The sequence below is a fragment of the Xiphophorus hellerii genome, chromosome 3 (genome assembly GCF_003331165.1).
Source record: "Xiphophorus hellerii strain 12219 chromosome 3, Xiphophorus_hellerii-4.1, whole genome shotgun sequence".
Lineage (NCBI taxonomy): Eukaryota > Metazoa > Chordata > Actinopteri > Cyprinodontiformes > Poeciliidae > Xiphophorus > Xiphophorus hellerii.
Genome location: NC_045674.1, coordinates 12,622,072 through 12,642,589, shown reverse-complemented (window position 1 = coordinate 12,642,589; position 20,518 = coordinate 12,622,072). Strand labels below are relative to the sequence as shown.

At 39.4% G+C, this 20,518-nt stretch overlaps 1 protein-coding gene across 5 annotated transcripts in view; it reads left to right on the top strand.

The window, feature by feature from the left end:
* The window catches only part of ddr1 (discoidin domain receptor tyrosine kinase 1), an 87,146-nt gene that overhangs the window by 18,783 nt on the left and 47,845 nt on the right, over nt 1–20,518 (top strand). For all 5 annotated transcript variants that reach the window (XM_032558899.1, XM_032558898.1, XM_032558897.1 and 2 more), the window contains exons 2-3: nt 7,532–7,689; nt 18,237–18,339. In XM_032558899.1, the coding sequence (XP_032414790.1) occupies nt 7,590–7,689; nt 18,237–18,339 (203 nt within the window). In that variant the 5' untranslated portion in view covers nt 7,532–7,589. The remainder of the gene's footprint in view (nt 1–7,531; nt 7,690–18,236; nt 18,340–20,518) is intronic.

Below are 20,518 nucleotides of genomic sequence, written 5' to 3'. Positions count from 1 at the left end.
TCCTTAGCACATCTGGGCTGCAGTGATCTTCAGCTATTTCTGGTCCTCCGGCTGTCCACCATACTGCTCCATGTGCTGTACAATGGCTGCTGGAAAAGACAAGTGTTTTGTTTTTGACTTACCATCCAGAAACCGCTTGTTGTTTTATAAAACCTGCATGGTATTCTTCTGGGGAGTCAACATCCCAATGCCTGGTCACCACAGACGCCCCAGTGCCGCTCCTTATCGCTGGAGGAAATGAAGGGGGAAACGTGAGACACGGGACATAACTGGACTTTAAAAGCTAAAAGTAAATTAAGTGGAAGACCAAATCTTAGACATCCCCTCTTGTGTTCAACTTCACTGGTTCCTTACAACTCCAGCAATACAAGCTGTACTTGGCCTAAATATGCAAGACCACAAACTCTACCGTCTTAAATGAAGCCAGCACACACACGATCGCAGGCCAACACTTCACTTTTAACTGACTCTGCAGCCAGTTTGGGGAATTAAATGTCCAAAGGCATCACATCTCACCCAGGTAGTTGCGGCTCGCTCGTCTCTCCAGTGATGTTAACGAATGTGGCTCCCGGTGGGGTGTCCAGGATCTTGTGGTAGCCAAGGGAAGGGGTGACATTTTGGAACCTGCCAGCCACACGCTCCACGCCGGCTCCACACTGCTGTGGCTAAGCACTTGTTGCTTGAGCCTTGGAACTGCATCTTTAGAACAAAGTTACGATAAAGAACATGATAGGTGGCTCTAGTTTTCACCCCATGTGTCACCTGTGTCCCAGTGACAGGTGCCACAGGGTAATGCTGTGTTTCTCTTTGTGTATTTACTTTGAGCCCTTCAACCATCCACTCCTGTTCGGAACTGAGGAATTTCCCATCAACTTTTTTACACTGGAAAAAGCTGAAAAAGTTGACACCATATCTGGTGACTAGAAGCATTATCAGCAACAATTTTCTTTCATCTCCATCATTACAGCTGCATCCACTCCACTCCAGAAAACCCTGGAATATAATCACTTTAACAAGCAAACCCAGAGCAGCGAGGAATTCTTAAGCGGGGCTTTTGCTAATGTTTCTGTTCAGCTGCTCTGTTGAGGCGAGGGTTGTGGTGATGTAACCGACAGAAAAAATGAATTAACCATTGATTGTGATTGATTACCTCTCAGATTTCAAGCCCTTGGAACTTGGTTTTTACTTGGCACTGACACAAACTGAAACTAATGGCTGTCTGGACAGGGTGTGGGGCAAAGAGGAAAATCCCAGAATGACTTAGAAGTTATGATGTGCTTCAGAAAACAGTCAGCTGCGATGTAAAACATGCTGTTCTCAGTTAATGGACTAAAACAACAGAATTACCAGAAAATCCTTCAGGTGACCTTTTGAAATCTGGACTGAATTTAAAGAGGGAAATTTTAAAGGGGACATTTTGCACCTTTTTATACTTCCATTTGGGATTATTCTGCTTCTAAAAACAGACCAAGTGCTTAACAAAACACCCAGATGTTCTTTTATTTATTTTAAAGTAACAAGTTAATGTTTTTTGGTGTCTGGAAAATGAGCCGTTGGAAAAACCTGCGGAATGTTAACAAATCAGCGGGCACTTCGCCGTTACCTAGCAACCCCAGCGAAGCCCAGGCCATCACCTAGCAACCTAAACTGAGCTCCAGGACATTTGGTGAGCTGATTTTACAGCTTTAAGTGCTGTATAATGACAACTTTGTTGTTTGTATGATGTTCAAAAATGGTTCTGCATTTGGAAAAAAGGATTCTTCACAAAATCTAAAAAAGTATGGACAACTACCAGCCTCTTCATGAGACTCAGAGGCTTCTTCAAATTCACGGTAGTACAGCCTGCTACAAGAGATCCTTCCTGCCAACAGCCTTCACTATCTACAAAAAACTCTTTGAAGAATTTGAATTAATGAATTACAACATTTAATTTCCCTTTGGGATCAATAAAGTATCTTTGAATTTGAAGTGCAGCCATTTTCACAGAGTGTAAGATTTGAGTTGGATGCGTGACCAGCAGCTTATTTGGATTTAAAGTGACAAGACGCCCTAAAACATCTAATTCTGAAAAGAGTCAAATATTCAGTACTGACCAGACTGAAATCTCATTATCTAAAAACGTAATGGAGAAGTTTTGTATAGGCCGTAGGCCTATCCTAATCTGTGCATAAGAAGTCACCTTTAAAGAATAATAACTGCTTAAGGGTCCAACTTTCGGATCTGTTGAGCAGACGTGAAGCGTGTCCAAGGCAATCTTGCCAGCTTTTCAGAGGGGAAATCTAATTATAGCAACTGGCAGATCATCTTATATGATGCAATGGCAGCAATCTGCATCAGTCCTCCCGCCTGTTTTTCCTGCTCCCGGCTTTCGTCCGTCTCGTCAGCATCGTTTTGTTGTGGGGGGACAGAAACAGCAGCTGCTCATAAGTATTCATTAGTCCCGCTCCTGGATTAGTGGAGACAAAATGTGAGTGTGGACCGGGCCTCCTCCAGAACACAGCCGGCCCTTCTCCTTCCCTCGCAGCGCTAACCACAGCTGTTCAACACCACTTGACTTTTCCAACAACAGTGTTCTCAGATGGCCGCGGCCACTTTTGTTCCTGCTAGATGAAACGCGATGTTGGTTTCTGTGCTCATGTTTACAATGTCTTTGTGTCTCGACGCCCTGCTGGAGGAAAGGTTCGCTCCCTTGATGATGAAATGCTGATGAGACTCTGTGGAGGGGACGGTTTGTTGATGTCATGCTGGTCGTTTTGGTTATTGCCTCAGATTTTAGGCCCCGCTCATCATGTGTAGTCTGACAGGATACACTGAAAAACACAAAACATCACTTGTGCTGGTGTAATTTCTAGCATCTACACTTGAAATAAGGTGAAACTAACTCTTCAGCACCACATAGGAGCTTGTTTTAGGTCAATAATTCCTTCATGTTAAAAAAGCATAAGTTTCAGTTTTATTGCTTTATTTTAAGCCATATAAAAGAGAAAAAAATGCATATTATACCCAATAAGTAACAAAGGATGAAGCAAGTTAAACATACATCCACTTACATACAATAATATCCATACAGTAACAAGACATTGAGTCCAATTCTGGTTTTACATGGTAATGTTGTATTTAAACATAAAGAGAATGTGTTTAGCTCAAATGTATTTATGCCGATAAATCAGTGCACCACCAGTATAAATGAAAAAATCTTCCTGTGGTACAAGATACGTTTTCCATATTATAAGTTAGAATATATAGGAACTTGTTTTAAGTCATAAATCCTTTTCATGTTGATGTGGAACAACACTTTATAACTAGTGTATTTTTCATTAACGTTAAGGAATTGTTGATTTAACACAATCTCCTATAAGGTGCTGGAAAGTCACTTGTTAGTTTTTGTCTTATTTACAGTGTGCTATGATATTTGCATAAAAAACTAGACCAAAAATACTTGGTAAAATTTAGTGTTTTTACAGATTTGAGCTTATTGACGACGTGTTTCCCCGTTTCACTGATCTTGTGACACATGCAGCACATTACTCTTGCATTGTGTCTCCCGTTCTGGACAGCTGCAGCTCCTCCATGCCCAAATAATCGCTCCCCTGCCTGTGGAAAGTCACCGTCTTTCCACCGCTTGCCCCCCTGCCCAAATACTCACACATGTTCCTCATGTCATCGCTGCTCTCGGTTTGCCGTCCCTCCGCCCTGCTGCTGCGCCTGAGCTACCATTCGCCCCGTTTCCACCGCCCCCTCCTCCCTCAAAGGATCCCCTGTCGCTACAGCTGTGTGTCAGTTGTCAGCCTGTTGGAGTCCAAGATGAAGCTGGAAAACGGAGGGTCTGCAGGGAGGAAAGTCTGGCCGCTCTCCCTCTCTCTATCCCAGCTGTCACTCCCTCCAAGACCTCCACTTATCACAAGGTTTCTTTCTGTGAGCCACTGGGAGCCTTTTTAAAAATGTTTTCGAAAGCCGAACACGTACAGTGGTGACCTTTAAATGATAATCTTGAGCAAAAACACCACAGTTTTATGGTTGGCACACAATAATATGATTTGTATGGTTTTAATTAAAAAGAGAAACCAATCTGGTTTTATGATTGCTATTAAAAATGTCAGATTTTGCGACAGTATTTGATCATTAATGTAGAATATTTTTATAACTTTGATGCAAAGATGTGATAGTGGGTCATTTTGCTCTCCCACTGTTTTTATCATTTCATGATTTTTATAGTTTTATTCTCCATAAAAAGATCAATCTGGTGCAGATTCACTTGTCTCTTAGCATGTGTGTGAATTGTCGTTGTTGAACAAACAACCGCTCTACCCACAGCCCTGCAGGAATGAGCAGGTCTATCTGTAGGTCATTAAAGTTGAGAGTCTTGCAACAGGAAAGGGAGAAGCTGAATGGAGTTCAGCCTTTTTGAGGTTTGAACCTCTCATAAAATGTGTTGTCAGCCTTTTAGAAATCTGAGTTAAAGTATGAATTCACACAGAGAGCAACGCTTTAATGATGGCCGCTCGATAAAGATGGTTCAGATTGTTAACTGTGATCATTTTCTTTGTTTTGGAAAAAAAAATCTCTGTTCCTTATATGAATAATTTATCTTGTTGTGTTGTAGCTCTTGGAGAGAGTAAAAACGGCTTCAGTAGTGCAACGTTTTATCAAAAACAAGTCGGTGCAGCGGTATATTTACTGCTGCTGTTCACCTCACCAAGACTCTGGAGATCTGATTTTAGTGTGTTACTGAATCGATGATGAATCTGGAGCACACTGTGTTTTAGGGAAATGGATATGACAGCATGTCAACTTTACATTAAAAAGACATTTTTTAATTAAGGGGGAGGTTCAGGAGGTTTCCTTTCTGTCGGCCGGCATACACAGCTGACTGACAGCTGCAGAAACCGAACGGAGAGTTGAACTGTTGCTCACAGCTGGAGGAGATCTAAGCTTATAGATCTAGATGCAATGAAACCGGGCTGTTCTTAAAGGGGACTACACGTTTTGGATGTTTTCAAAGATACTTTTCAAAGATGTACAGTTGTGTAATCTGTTTGCAGCCATTTCATGTGTGATTGTAAACGTTGAGTTGAAGGGTGTGATTAGCAAAGCTGGTTACCTAGCAACTCAGGCAGGACTCCAGCACATTTGGTCAGCTGTTTTTTTACACTGTATGTTCTGTACAACGGCTGCTCTAAAAGTCAAGCGTTTTATTGTTGTCTTGCCATCTAGAAACCACTTGCTGCATTCTCGTTAGTTGTGCTGGAGGCTCCACTTCTGCTTTTCAAAGATGTACATCACATACGAGTATAAACATTAAGTTGAAGGGTGTGGCCAGCGAAGCTTAGTTGGATTTAAAGAGACAAGACACCCTAAAACCCCAGACATTCTCTGTTCACACTGCTGCCTTCAGGCAGAAGATACAGAGCAACCAGAACAAGAACCAACCGTCTCAGAGACAGTTTCTACCCGATAGCAATAACAAAACTAAATGCAATCAAAAACAACCATTAATCATCATAAATGATGTATGTGAGAATGTGGCTGTTCTTATTTATTAGTCTTTTGTTGTTGTTTTTTTACCAGTTATTTGTTATTTTTTACATTGTGTGTGAATTGTGAGACAGTTATTTTTTGTTTTTAAGGAATATGCACTGACTGATGGCACCTTTTAAATTTTGTTGTCCTTGTGACAATGACAATAAAGATCTATCTATCCATCCATCCATCCATCCATCCATCCATCCATCCATCCATCCATCCATCCATCCATCCATCCATACATACATAAAACATCCCATTTTGAAAGAGCTCAAAATAATCAGAAATGACAGGAAATGTTTTGTTTAGGCCATATACATCCTAACCTGTTCAAGGAAGCATAACAGATCGACTTTCATATGCAAGAATCTAAGCTAGAAAAATTGCCCATTTCTTTATTATTATTTAACTTGTGCTTTTTTTCCCCTTTATCTTTCAAAAAAAATACTCAAAGTATTGCAGAGAGTCAGCATTCAATAAAAGGCTCCAGTTTTATCCTGGAGTTAAACATAGTTTTATAAAAACCTCATTGTTTTGTTGTCTAAATGCTTTAGGACGTATCAACAAACAGTTTAATGGACAAACAGTCTCCTCAAAGATAAAAAGCATCATTGAATCAAAACATCTAAATTAGTTACAGCACAAAGTCATCTTTGAGGCCTTCATGAATGGAGGATGTATTGCTGTATTATTCTACTGTAATGCTCTGAACTGGTTTAATTGGTGCCGACACACCGTGTTTGTGTTTACACGAAAGAGCCAATACTGGGCTGATTTACTGGGACAGGGTACTACACATAAAATATTCATGATATGCTGTATATTTCTGCAGCTACTCACAGGCCTCTCTGTGTGTGATGCTCAGCTTGTACTCATGTCTCCTTTAAGTCGGCTCTGATTGGTCGCATGCAGCACTGCAGGAAGCTGCTGATTTAGTCCTGTTTTTTTTTTTTTTTTTTTTTTTTTAGTTGGATGTTTAGGTTCTGCGTTGGAAATAACTTCATTGGTGCTTTCACAAATATTTTTGTGTTATTTGCACGTCTGAGCCTATGAATTATGACTGACATTATCAGTACCTGCTGCCTTGATGCTGTGATAATCACAGCAACACGTATTTCAAAGAAGTTCTTCAATTCCATTTTCTGTTTTTTCTCTGGTTTCTGAGTCAATGTGGCTAAATTTGTTTGTGTCTGCCTTGAAGGTTTTATTTGTAGTTTGGGATTCTTTGTTGTTTTGCAGCCATTCATATCACAGTCTACAGGGAACAAAGATAAGAAACCAAAAGGTTTCAGGCAATTTAAGAGCAGTGTCCAATATGAAAGACAATGATTTGTTTTGCTGTTCGGTGTTTGTAACGTTGCAGAGACTTGCATGCACCATGAGCTGTCGCTGCTTGGTGTTTTTTTTTTTTATTACTCCCCTTTTATTGATTCATCTGTTTGGTATTCACTGCAAACATGGATCCATAACCAGGTGCTCCAAAAATGCTCCCTCCTGTTAGGAGGGAGTAGGTTGGAAAATAAGTTAGAGAAATGATTGAGGTTTCAACCACAGGATGAACACCTCTTCCTTCGAATAAAGAGGGATCCCTTAATTATGCCTTCCTCATTTACAAAGCTGTTTGCAGCCCTTTTTTAAAGGCAGGCAAGCTTTATTGTATCACCATGTTTCGGTGCCAGAGAGAAAAACAAATTAGTGTGTGAAACTGCTCTTTGTTATTTGGCTGTGTGTTCGCTCCTGAGAGGGCTGGCCCATCGCTCTGCCTCAAAATGTGGAGGAACAACTGATTGAGCGGCACGCGACGTGCTTTGGACTAAGAGGATATGATCGGGAGAGTTGAGTTATTAATGGTGATGTCGAGCCAGTGACATCAGCCGCCTCGGGCTACAGCTGTGTGTGTGTGCATGTATGTGGAAATTAAAGTTAAAAAGCCTTGTGATTTGCCTGTGTTCGGTCCAGTTTAAACTGTTGAATCTGTTTCTGAATTTCCTCTGTTTCTCTCTGGCAGGTATGCCTGTGGTCCTCAGTGTGTCTCCGGACACGTAATCGGGCGCGTTCCTGTTGTCATGGCCTCCACAACTACGCGGCTCCTTCTCGTCTCGGTGATCTCTGTTCTGGCGGAGTTCGTCGTCTCATCAGAGGATCATAAGTGGCACTTTGATCCAAGTAAGATAACCTACAGGCACATTTTTAAGAGCTTCTCGGTTTGCTCAACGGCTGTTTGATGAATCAATTTTATCCATTCTTTGGTTTATGACGATTTAATTTTTGGAAAATCTGGATTATTTTTCACTAATGTATTCCTTTGGTTCCCATAGTCCTGCCAGAATGCCGCCATCTTGTTTGACAAACATGCTTTAAAGCTTTGATTTATTTGGACTTTGAGTTCAGGTTAACTCTACAGAGAAACTCCTACTAGTTTATAAATTGTTACTTATTCTTATTCCTTAGAGAAACTATTATTAGGTTATATTGTTTTGTTTTTATTTTGCTTTTCTTCTGTTTTTTTTTTGTATTGTTTGCATTTCCTCTAATTCATGTAAAGCACTTTCAGATGCCTTCTTGCTGAAAATATGCTATATAAATAAAATTACCTTACAACTGGATAATATAATAGGAATAAAGTCAAAATATTACCAGAATGAAGTACAAATTTTATGAGAAAAAAATAACCAAAAATTAAAATGAAAAATGTGGTCTTGATACAGAAACACTTTGACACTTCAGCATCAAATAATTATCAGTAGCAGGACTTTAAAACAATATGCAAACAACTGTCTGTTTTGAAGAAAGAATCTCATGGACTAAGCTGCTCAAATCACATCCTGATAACTGAATTAAAACTCTTCTTTTCTTTTCATTTGAAGATGTTTTTTCTGCTAGTATTACGACAGTTCTCTTGTAATCAGTGACGCCTGCAGCTGTACAGCAGTATGCACTGTGGTTACCTTGAGATGTTCCTTTCAGTAAACAAAAGAAATGTTGTAGTTATTGTACTTTTTATTGTGTTTCCCCTTTGCTATTCACAAAATTGCAGAATAACATAAAAATACTCTTTTGTGTCAAAATGTCCTGTAAGTAGCCCACATCTGCGTGCGTCTGTGGGAGTGGGCACATGTCCGTCCTACACCTAAATGTTATTGGTCAGTTTACTTTTATTTGGCGGGTTGACGCTCTTTCTGTAAGTTAAATGTGAGACGCAGTTTTAAGAACCCCACCAGAACTTTTTACCCTGTGCACGGCCCGCCTGCGCTTTTACAATTTTTTTTTTGTTTGGGAGCTAAAGCGCTGACGGGACACCCCATTGCTTCTCCATTGGCCGACCGTGGCACCTGCCGCGCTCTTCACCAGCGTCACTCTATACTGAGAGAGTTAAATAGTTCAATCTAGTTAAATCTTTGCTTAATTTCTACTGTTTTTGACAAACATTGTTGCTTCACATCCTCCTAAGCAAAGCCCACCTAACAGCTTTTGGCTATGCTGGCACGTGTATGTGCGTGTGTGTTGCATTGTTCGGGACGCATCGGGCGTCGTGTGGATCAGACCTGCTGTTTCTGGTGCATCACGTTCCTGTATCATATTTGTGTGGGTTAGGTTTGTGCAGTTTATGCGAGTTGGAGATGCTGCTGTGTTCACAGTTTTGTGCGAACCCTCTGATAATATCCTGCAGGCAAAATTCTCTGTCTGGTGATGATGCTCCGTCGTTCAACTATTAGAAGGGATGATTAAAATAAAAGCCAATTTTTAAACATATTTTGTGAATATTTTTAAGCAAAAAGCAAAACAAAAAACTGATTTGGCATGAAACAAATCTGAGATTTAGTTTTGAAACCTTGTAGCTCAGCCCTAGTCGGCACGTCTCCAGCTTGATTTTTATTTTCTAAAAACCTAAACCTGTTTGCGTTTTCGGACCTCCTCCTCGTTGCCCCGTATTTCACGGGATCACCAGGCGTCTGCTCTGACATTCTCCTCACACTCTCAGATCCGTACGGCTCATTCTTCATTCACCATCAACAGGCTATCCTGTGTCCTCTCCCTGTCTGCCAGCCAGTCGTCTGTAATAGGAGACTGAGATAGGCAGCAGCCCCCTCCGCTGCCTCCACGTACACCTCCGACCCGTCAGGATCGCTAATGCACAGGCACTTCATGAAAGTGTCAGTCAAAGTGTCGGGATGGAGGCATCAGAGGAGTCGGTGAATGTGAGCCAACCAGGGGAAACTGGAGACTTGTTTGCAACCAACTCACTGCAGAAGCTAAAACTGAATCGGATTAAGTGGCAGATTAATTTAGAGAATAAAAAGTGAAAATGACTAAAGCGTTGAGATATGTTATATGGATGCTATAAACCAGAGGAAAATTCCTGCTTGAGGTTAGAGTTCTTTAAAGGAGGAGTATTAAGTGAAATAAATTTCTGAGCTTTACATCATGTTATAATGTTATTCCGTCTTCAAAACGTACCTTGATTCTTCCATCCATGTTTGAGAAATCCTTTAATCTCCACGGCAACCATTCAGCTAAGCAAAACGCCTGCTTAGACCTAGCCTTTGAGAACAAAGCTCCTCCATGGAGCTGCAGTTTCCAAGTCGATCTTCCGCCTCACAGAGCAGCCCTCCCCATGACTCCTCCACTCAGCTCCTTCAGACTAGCCAGCAACAATTAGCAAACACCTGGTTGATCTACTGAGCTCATTATAGGAGATACGTCTCAGTGCAGCGCTGGTAAAAACCAGGGTTAAAGGGCTACTAGAGGAGCCATGTTGTGATGTCTTCCTGAAGGTGGAGTTTCGGAAAAAGCAGGAGTTTTTAAGGAGACAGAGACCCAGTTTCAAAACTTTAAATTACAAAGTTAAATTTCTTTTAAGTAATTTTTAGTATATATAGAATTTTTATAACAACTGAAGGTAACATAGTTAATTGATTTTGATATTAAATAGCACTGGTTGCCTGGAAAATACTTAATTCTGCCTCTTTATTGGAGAAACGTTGTGATGACTTCCTGGTGGAGGCGGAGTGTCACAAAGACCAGGAGCTTCTTAAAGAGACAGAGGCCAATTTTAAGACATCAAATTACAAAGTCAAACTTCTTGTAAGTTGTTTGAGATGCACAACATTTTTATAACAACTGGAGGTAACATGGTTACTTTATTATGCTATAAAATGGCACTAGAGGTCTAAAAAATGCATAATACTTTCCTTGTAAAGCTCATTTTAAGCCTACTGAGCCTGTTTGGTATTGCTGCATTTAATGTCTACCACTCTAAAGCATTTAGTTAGATTTTTAAGCTAACCTTTCTAAATCAAATATGATTTTTTTTTTCATAGCGCCACAAGTGATCTAATCAACATGTCGCCTCTAAAGGTGTTTTTATTCACAGACCTACTCTACAGTTGGGTCATCAGATGTTGGTAAAGGACAAAGTCAGCTGCAGGTCATAAAGCAGAATCTCTCCAACATCCAGCCAGCTTGTTTTTTTGTTTTTTTAAATATATTTCCACTCACCTCTCCTGCCAGACTAGTTGCTTTATGTTGAAGAAGATTCCCAATCTGTAACTTTGTGTCCTCAGCGGCTGAGGACAGCCGAGTCTGAAGACTCACTCAGAATTAAGCAGACATTGTTATATTTCTCCTCCATGTGTCCAATGTCACTGGAATCTGGTTATTTTTGCTTCTTCTTGACTAACGTTCTGTTTCTCTGTTTGTGTGCGTGTGTGTGTGTGCGTGTGTGTGTGTGTGTTTTTTTTCTTGCGCTGCTTCCTTCTCTCTGCAGTCATTCTGCTGACAAGAAAAGTTTGCAACTGTACAGAAGCAGCTATGTTGTTGTTTTGATAAATTTGGCTCGCATAATTTAGAGATGCACTAATCAGGGAAAGTCTTTGCTGATTTCCAATCAGAGATTTTTTGAAGCTGAACTGCTGACATTGATTTGAGTTTATTTTGATTAGTCTGTCGAAACCGTAAACACTACCAAAGTCATTTCAGAACTTTCTGGATGAACTGAAATTGCATTATCTTCACAATAAAATATTTACGGTAAAATGAAATGATAATTTTCTCAAAAATAGCCCAGAGTTACAAAACCGTTTCTCTCGGCATCGTTAAGAATCAATAAAATCTTCAAATATACGAAATGTCCTCCTGGGTGTTGTTATGCAGAAAAACACGAAAACAAAGGAATTGAAGTATCATTTGCTTCTTTGTAAGAGAGAGTACAGCTCAATAAGTGTTTATGTTTCAAAAGATTAAAAGTAACATGATCCACATTTTTCCCACAAGGTAATTTCAGAAAAAATAACTTTATACTGTTAGAGGAAATCCCTCTGATTTACTGCTGGATTTGCTGATAAATTAATTAAATTATCTATTGTAACTACATGAGCCTTAAGAAGCCTTACTGTGACTGATAAGTATTATATATTAGATTTAAAGGTAACACTTTATTTGAAGGGGAGGGCATAAAACTGACATGACAGTCATAAATATGACATTTTAATGCAAAGTTTCACCAGAAGTTACATTAAAAGTCCATTAAAAGTGTAAACTTTGCATTAACATGGTCAATAATGACCATGTTAATGCAAAGTTCTAATAATATTTGCATAAAAAGTTACTTAAAAGTGTAGTTATTTACCGAATAACACTTCATGACAACAGTCATAAACAGACTCCTTCATGTTCATGACCGATATGTTATATTTTATGACAGTGTCATGTCAGTCTTATGCACCTCTTCAAATAAAGTGTTACAGACTTAAATAAGCATAACCTTTGACTTTACCCGCTACCTTTTTCAGCAGGTTGTTGGTTTTTGTCATATTGTACATCTACCAAAATAAAACTAATCTGAATTATTATTATATTATTATATTATATTATTATCAGGGCCAGAGGTGATGTCACACCATGTGAGAGACGAAGAGAAGTGAATTTTAAAAATCTGCAGCTACACAGAGTTTCACTGTTATTTCAAAGTGAATAAAACACGATTCACGGTCGACATCCTCAGTTGTTGAGAGGATTCAAAGCAACACCATTGCTGCTTTTTGAATCAGTTTCTCTGCTAACTTCACTCGCTGTGTTTTATGCCTTCTGAAATAATTCTCCGTGACTTGGTTTTTTCTCTACAGGAGGAACACCCTGCGTTGTCAGCATTTATTTATGTGAGAATCTGTCAGAGTTTTCACCTTGGGCTGCTTTTGTGAAAAATTATGCAACGAATAGCCTTGACTTGCAGATGGGACCGTGCCTCCCAGTCCACGATGACACCTGATTTATCTTGGGATGATTCTCGATGGCTGGCCCTTCTCCAGGCCATCTGGCTTTGTAAAACTGTCTTTTTTTTTTTTTTTTTTTTACTTACATGGAGCAGCAGAGGTTTTTCTTTTTAGGAGAATATGTGGAAAATCTTGTCTGGACTTATTCTTTAGTTGCTGTTTACACTTGAAGGTCACAGCAGGAGACTTTCTGCTGGAGATGCAATTTCACAGCTGGAAAAGCAGCACACAGGTCAGCAGAAAAAGAAAAAGTAAAGCAGCATATTGTACCATCTTGTACGCTCAAGCATTATGATATCCCCAGTAGAAAGTTATCGACAAAACAAGATACGTTATTGGAATGCACAACAAATCAATTCATCAGAGCATTTTACACCATTGCAGTTAAATGTCCGGTACTGAGCTGTCCGCAGAGATGATTTGGAAAATTAAATGCCTCATTAAGTCATAGACTCGCCCCGGGATAGTCCACTGATTTTACTGGACAGCTGAAGGAGTGTAAAGCAAATGCTGCAGACATTCGCTCGTAAATGCAGTCAGTTGTTTCCGTTGTAAACTCCATCACTCATGTTTTGGTTTCATTTACTGATTACTTTACTTCAGAATCAATGAGGTTGAAAATGAAATCTTAACAAAAAACTGTCAGAGGGAAAAAAGACAAACAAATAAAAATAGGAATAATAATCAAACATGAAAACAAAACTTTTATATTCACTTTGAAAAGGAGTAGGAAGAAGCCAGTGCTTATTAAATCCTACCTTCAATTGACCTTTTCAGTCTAGAATATAGAATCCCACGTTATAAATATCTACACAAATCAATTTACTAGAATAAAAGACATTTATGTTAAATATGTGAGATATCTTCGCAGTAAGCTATCTATTTCACTGACGGACACGCTAAGTCTGTAAAACAGAGTGACAGGTGATTCTCCTCTGGTAGTCAAACCATGACTGACTTTGTTTTTCGCTCATCATTTTCAGTGAAGGGTGGAAAGTTGAGGGAAATTTCTCTCGTTCAGCTGCTAAGGTAATCCCACACTGCAGAAATGGTTCGCTTAGTGTTATTGACTGTTAAACCTTTTAAATCGTGATCTACCTTAAAACCATAAATATTAACACAGTAGTTTATGGTGTTTTCACATCTTATAGTCCGGTAGACTCGGTTCGATTAGGGATAAGGGATTTGTTACATTTTCAGCTGCCGTAGTTTGAAAACGTTTGAAAAACCGCTGTTTCCCTCCTCACCTGTGGTGGCGCTGCACCAAGAACTACTGAAGGAAGCAACACAAAAACCTCCATAGAAGACATGAGCGCAACTTCATCTTCACAAAATGTACACAAAAATTGAGCAGGATCTCTTTTTTTCTTTTATAAAAAAACCCACGAGTCATTTCTCCCTTTAGCATTAGGTTCACACGTTTGTTTTGGTTGTATTTACCCAGAATGCCGTGCGCTTTAATCTGTTTCCTGCTTTTGGAGGGGTCTGCGGTTTGCTTGGCATTTACATATGCATTCAAGCTGGGTCAGAGTTCTCTGCAACTGAACCGAGACGTGGGTTTTTAGGCAGACCAGAGTTCGCTTTTTTGGCTTGATTGTGCATTCACACTTCCCCAAACGAACCGGACCTGGACAGATTTGGTTAAAGCGGATTAAACAGGGCTGGTGTGAATGTAGCTTTAGCGTAAAGGGAGGCTCTAGCTAGTTAAATATAAATGGTGAATAAAACTCGTTAACTTTTACTAAGTACATTAATAGAAGTTTGCATTAGGGCCGGACAATAAATCAATTACAATATATATTGTATTATTAATAGCTAATATGTCTGATAAAATGTTCAATAATATCACTAAACTGATTCAGAAACGCACAGCATTCTGGGGGATGTAGGCAGAAGAAAGGCTTTAGCTACTCTATCTCTTTCTGACAGCTAAGCTAAGTTGGTGGCATGAGCAAACTCGCTCTTTCGTTACCTAGCAACAACTTGAGTAACATGGTTACCCAGCAACAACATATTGAGTAACTGTCGCAGCAGCAGTTTAAGGTTTACACACCGTGCCTCATAACTGCTTAAAAATATAAAACGATGATGTGGAGTGAAAACTGTGGATAAAACTGGAAAGGTCATAAAAATATTGGCAGTAATTCAAATATTAAAAACCAAAAAGCTAATAAATATTGATCAATAAAAACCCTTTTTCAGTCAGATTGTCCAGTTTGTTTACAGATTTACATTCAGCAACAGGCTTGACTTACTGTCTCAGCTGTGGCTGTGCTATAACAATAAAATATTAGCTGAAACATTTCATCTAGCAGATCAAGCTGAGGTGAAATTTCTGAAATATTTATTGCACGGGTTAAATTCGTAGAGCCTGAAGGTGACCTCATAAGTTACAAAGGGAGGCAGAGAAGTGAAAAGACTGCAGATTGCTGGCTGCAGACCGTCAGTGTGGAGCGATGATGACGGTGATGTAATGAAATGGGCACCTGTCCCCAGGGTGTGGATGAACTGTGCGAGGCCCCTGTCACTCGCTGGGGTTTTGGGGTTTGTCATGGAGCCCAGCATTCCTGTTGAGTGACTCAGTGACAGAAAGTGAGTTAGACTCCTTCCCCACACCCTCCATGTCACTGCCGTTACCACCTCCATCCACCCTATGGCTGACCGAACACCCCTCACCTCCTCCCTGTGATGACTTCAGAGCAGATAGCTGGCTGTTTGGGTAATCCCTGCCTGGGACCAAGCTATCTGGATCGTTTGATAAAGCTGCCTCTGGAACGGAGTCAGGGCAGACATTTGAGACCCGTCTGTGTTTTTCTTTCTTTCTTTTTTTTTTTCCTCTTTGCCGTCAGTTTCTTTCTCTTCCTGCAAATCTCAGAGCGCCGGTAACTGGAGCTGTGCAGGATAGCTGGAGCCCTGAGGTAGCTGCTTTGTGTGGGACAGAGATAGTTGGAAAAAACAAAAAAAATGACAGACAGGAAAGGTGTAATCTGAGACATCTTTCCTGTCTCCAATGGGCATAAAGCTTCATAGCTTAAAGTAATGGAAACTAAAGATGCACCTATCACGAGTTTGTGGTGACACTGCAAAACCAACTTTAGCACATCAATATTTCTCCAAGAACTGTAAAACTAGTTCTTAGAATATTAAAAATATTAAAATATTTTCTTCTTTGATTATTTCTGTCAGCTGTAAAATACTGATCCCAAAGATTAAGTACAAGACTAAAGAATAAGGTTATGTTCACACAGCAGGCAAATGCGACATAAACCCACTTTTTTTGTTGTTGCTAAAATGTGGCATAGAAAGCAACAGAGAGGCTTTTATTAAGATAATGCTTCAATTGTTGACTGTCTTCTACGACTTTATATTTTTAGTGTTTTTCTGATGTAGAGCTCTTTGAACTGCCTTGTTGCTGAAATGTGCCATACTAATAAACTTGACTACATCTGACTTTTCACTTCAGTCTGAATCAGGTCTTAGTTCCATATCTGGAACTAAATCAGATTCGCATCGAATTGTTTTCAAAGTGTCCGCAGTCTAAACAGTCATGTATTTTATCCGATGTAAAGAATGACTAAAAATTATGATTATGAACTTATGAAAGAAGCCTGTGTCAGTGAAGCGTGTCGCATCAGAATCCCACCAGTCAGAAACTGGTGTTAATGCTCCATTAATGCAAAAGGCCATTTCTATTGGTTGTGCTTTCTTCATGTTTTGATCTTGTTGAATGAACTTTAAAAGTGACCCATAAACGTCTCCATCTTTCGTAAACAAATTGCTGCTCTGAGACGTTAACGTTCATCGGGGATGTGAAATGTTCACACATAAGTCTGATTGGGGTTTAATCAAACTAATTTTGGTGTTTTGGAAAAAACCCCAACATATTTTCAGCAATAAAGAAGAATACAGGATCTAGACCTGCTGTGTGAACGTAGATTCAGGGTGACGGGGTCTATGGCTCCTAACCTGTGGAACATTTTTTCATTTTGCTGACTAAATGTTTGAAAAACAGCTGAAAAACATTTTGTTCTTCCAGGCTTTTTATATAAATGTGATTTATATGTGTGCAGTGCTTTGTGTCTTTGCAAGGTGTTTTATCAATAAGCTTTTCTTACGTACAACTCGGAAATGATTTACACTCACAGCAGAGATGATGTCTTTCAGCTGTATGATAGTTGTCAGGTCTGTTTTTTTAAAAGGGATTTACTATTATTTTAAAACAAAGATAAAATTATTTCACTTTTTAAACCATTTTCAGCGTCTTATTTTTAACAGTTTTCCTAAAGAATATAAATCCTTCCCCTTGCTGTCTTGCAGAGGGTTGCCACATTTTCAAATACAAAAGTTGGAAACACTAAAACAGAAAACGGAGGTAGTTCTCCATTTAACCTTCTTATTATCCGTTTAAATTCTTGTTCTCTCACAACCTGAATGACCTGCAAATATTTCAACTTAATGTTCTTTAAAATGAAGCACAGAAAAATAAAACGTTTTTTTTTAAACCACTCACTGACAATGAATGCAGCAAATATCAAATAATCTTCTCTCGATAACAGCATCCACACTGAAGAGTGTTAATTCAACTCAGGAGAACATATAGTATGGTGTGTTTTCTGATCAGATTTTGATCAGGTTTCTGAATAGCTGGTCCAATCAAAACCCAGACTTATTCTCATCACAAGATGATTTCCGTGCTTTGTAGTTTTTCACAAAGCATCTAAAAGAAAAAAAAGATTTCTAAGATTTCTAAAAAAAGAAACCGTTGCTGTTTTTATTTGACGTCCAGTTAAAACAAATCTGACTTAAAGAACATTTGTGACTTTTGTTCATTCATTAGAGCTAATTTTTAAACTAACTCTTTGAGGTACAAAGTCCATCTACACAAACTACAGGGAACTTGCTGCTGTTATATTTATGAATATTTGACCCAAAAATGTTCAGAAACTGGGACTAGATGTTGGTGTGTCTGGAGAAAAACCTTTGGAGAGATTGAAATATTGAAACTAATCCCAGCTCTTGTCACAATTGAAGCTACAATCTGAGTTTTGTTGCTGAATTTTGTGAAGGAAAAAAAAAAAGATTTGTATGAGTTGTGGCTTAATTTAATCTTAAAACCCCTCAACACTGCAGCAGATATGGGAATTAAATGTCAACCGATTCGTAATATATCTGGAAAATGTGACTTTGTGATTTGTGCAGCAAACGACAGCTAAAGGAGCTGTCTCCTACAACTCTCCCTGCACTCGCTGTCTGTTTTGGCTACGACGCATCAAGCCCGGATGTTTTCCCAGAGATGACATAACAATGTTACGCTCCGTGACGAATTATGGCCCCTGACAACTCCAGAGAAAATATTAAGTTTCTTCTGGACAGATGAGAGTTTTGCTCATATCTTTATCCCGTGTCTGTCTTCTCTGCTTCCCTCGATCCTTCCCCTTCCAGCTCAGTGTCGCTACGCCATGGGGATGGAGGATGGCACCATCCCAGACTCTGACATCACCGCCTCCAGCGCCTGGTCCGACTCCACAGAGGCCAAACATGGAAGGTGGGAAAATGTTTTAGTTTGTACGTGAGGGTGGCGGGTGAACATTGCAGATAAAATTACTGTTGTTGGAGAGGTAATTTTCTGCATTTAACACAAAAATGAAGCATCAATGGCCTTAGCAAGCTGCAAAAACACACCATCTGCTTGGCTGCGCAACACAAGTTTTGCCGTTAGGATCAGCTCATGAGGGTACAGGCCAGGTTGCAGGATGCCTGCTGTGGTGAATTATGGGACCACCCAGACTGCACACAGTGATTAAACACTGGGGCTGTAATGGTACATGTAGTTTTCCTGAACCATCACAGTGCAGACAGCGCGTGCAAGCAGTCAAACGAGGAATTTGTTAGTCACAGGAGATCACTACTCTTATTCAGACTAGTCTGCACACACATTTTCTGCTGCTAGAGAAAGTTAAACGACTATCTGAAGAACACCAAACGAATGCACAACTGGCTGGTAATAATGACACACAGGTTAAAGTCCTTGTTATTATTAATCTACAGGGCAAAGTTTAAAGATGAGCATTGAATTGGGAGCTGTGGTTGTGCTTCCAGCTCAATGTTCAGTAGAGCTTTTTCATATGACCTTTTTCTGTCTTTTTACTGTAATTTATTGAAATAGTTACAGAAATCATTCAAATTTGTCTTTTTTCATTCGTTGGATAAAAGGTGCACAAGTTATTTCACATTTCTTTCAACTTCAAGCTTTTTCATGTGTCTTCAGTGTGAAGTGGAAGAAAAATTATGAAGGTTTTCTAAACATTTTTACATGTAGAAATTTGAAAAATGTAGCATGTAATTTTATTCAGTCCCCTTTTTTCTAATAACACAAAGTAAGCTTTTAATTGGTTAACAGTTAGTAACTCTGGAGGAGCAACAGAGATCCACAGCTCAGGTGGGAGTATCTATTGTTTATGCTCCACAAATCTGGCCTTTCTGGAGTGACAGCAAAAAAAATACTGTTGTTAAAACAGAGATATAAGGAATTCCCTTTGCACATTACTACAAGCTGCATGTCATACATAAGGCATGTGGAAGAAGGTTTTCTGGTCAGATGAGACCAAAGTCCTACAATCTGACTTGCACACAAAACGCCATGTATGATGGAAATATGGTGGTTGCAGCATCAAATGGTTTCACTTTCACACAGCAACAAATTCAACCCAAATCAGATTTTCTTTGCTCAGATATCGAACTTTTTTACATCAATCTGAACGGCCCAGTTCCGATCTTTTCACCCCACAAATAAATCAGATTTCAAATGTTTCTTCGATAGTTTCCAAACCGTCTGCTGTCACAGCGGTCATGTTACATCCACCATCTGCTTGGCCAGGCAGATGGAGATTCGTCATCAATGACATGCATCATAATTCTGCACCAGAAGAAGACAGAGACGGTAAATCCAGACATAAACAACGGCTAGTTATGATCTTGTGACAGTCGGCTCCCATTGCTCGACAAATTTAAAATCAACCCATAAACGGCTCCATCCATTGTTACTTCGTTCTTCTTCTGGGGTCATAAACATTTCACGCAGAAGTCTGTTTGCAGTTGCATTTAACTGGTATGAAGACCTGCTGTTTGAATGCAGCCTAAGAAACAACGACCTGAGAACAAAGCCGAGGCTCACAGTCCAGACTTGTGGCTGTGTCTTTATAAAGTATTGCCTCAGGGGAACCAAGTACAAATGCATGCCACACTTTTGAGATTTGTATTTGTTAAAAGTAAAAATGAAAAGCAGGTATCCTTTTTCTTCCACTTCAGATTGGCACGTCTTTTCAATCTGCTCGAATTTAGATGAATAAATTCCTGTTGATTGATTTTATGTCTGCTGAGCAGAACTAACGGTGTGTAAAATTTAAGGCAAGGCTTGTCCTTCATTCAAGTAGTTTTTTTTTTTTTTTTTTTTGCAGTATAAACAACATTTTTGAAGAAATTTCTTTTTCATGCAGCAGGAATAGCAATGGGTTTTCTGTGCAACACAACTGAAATCGATACTGAGCTGAAGTTGATGTGGTAAAATGTAGTAGATGACATCAAAGTTCTGACATGTACAACTCTGGAAAAATTAAGAGGCAACTTAAAATTATCAGTTTCTCTGATTTTACTTTTTATAGGGATATGTTTGAGTAAAATGAACATTTTCTTTTATTCTATGAACTACTGACAACATGTCTCCG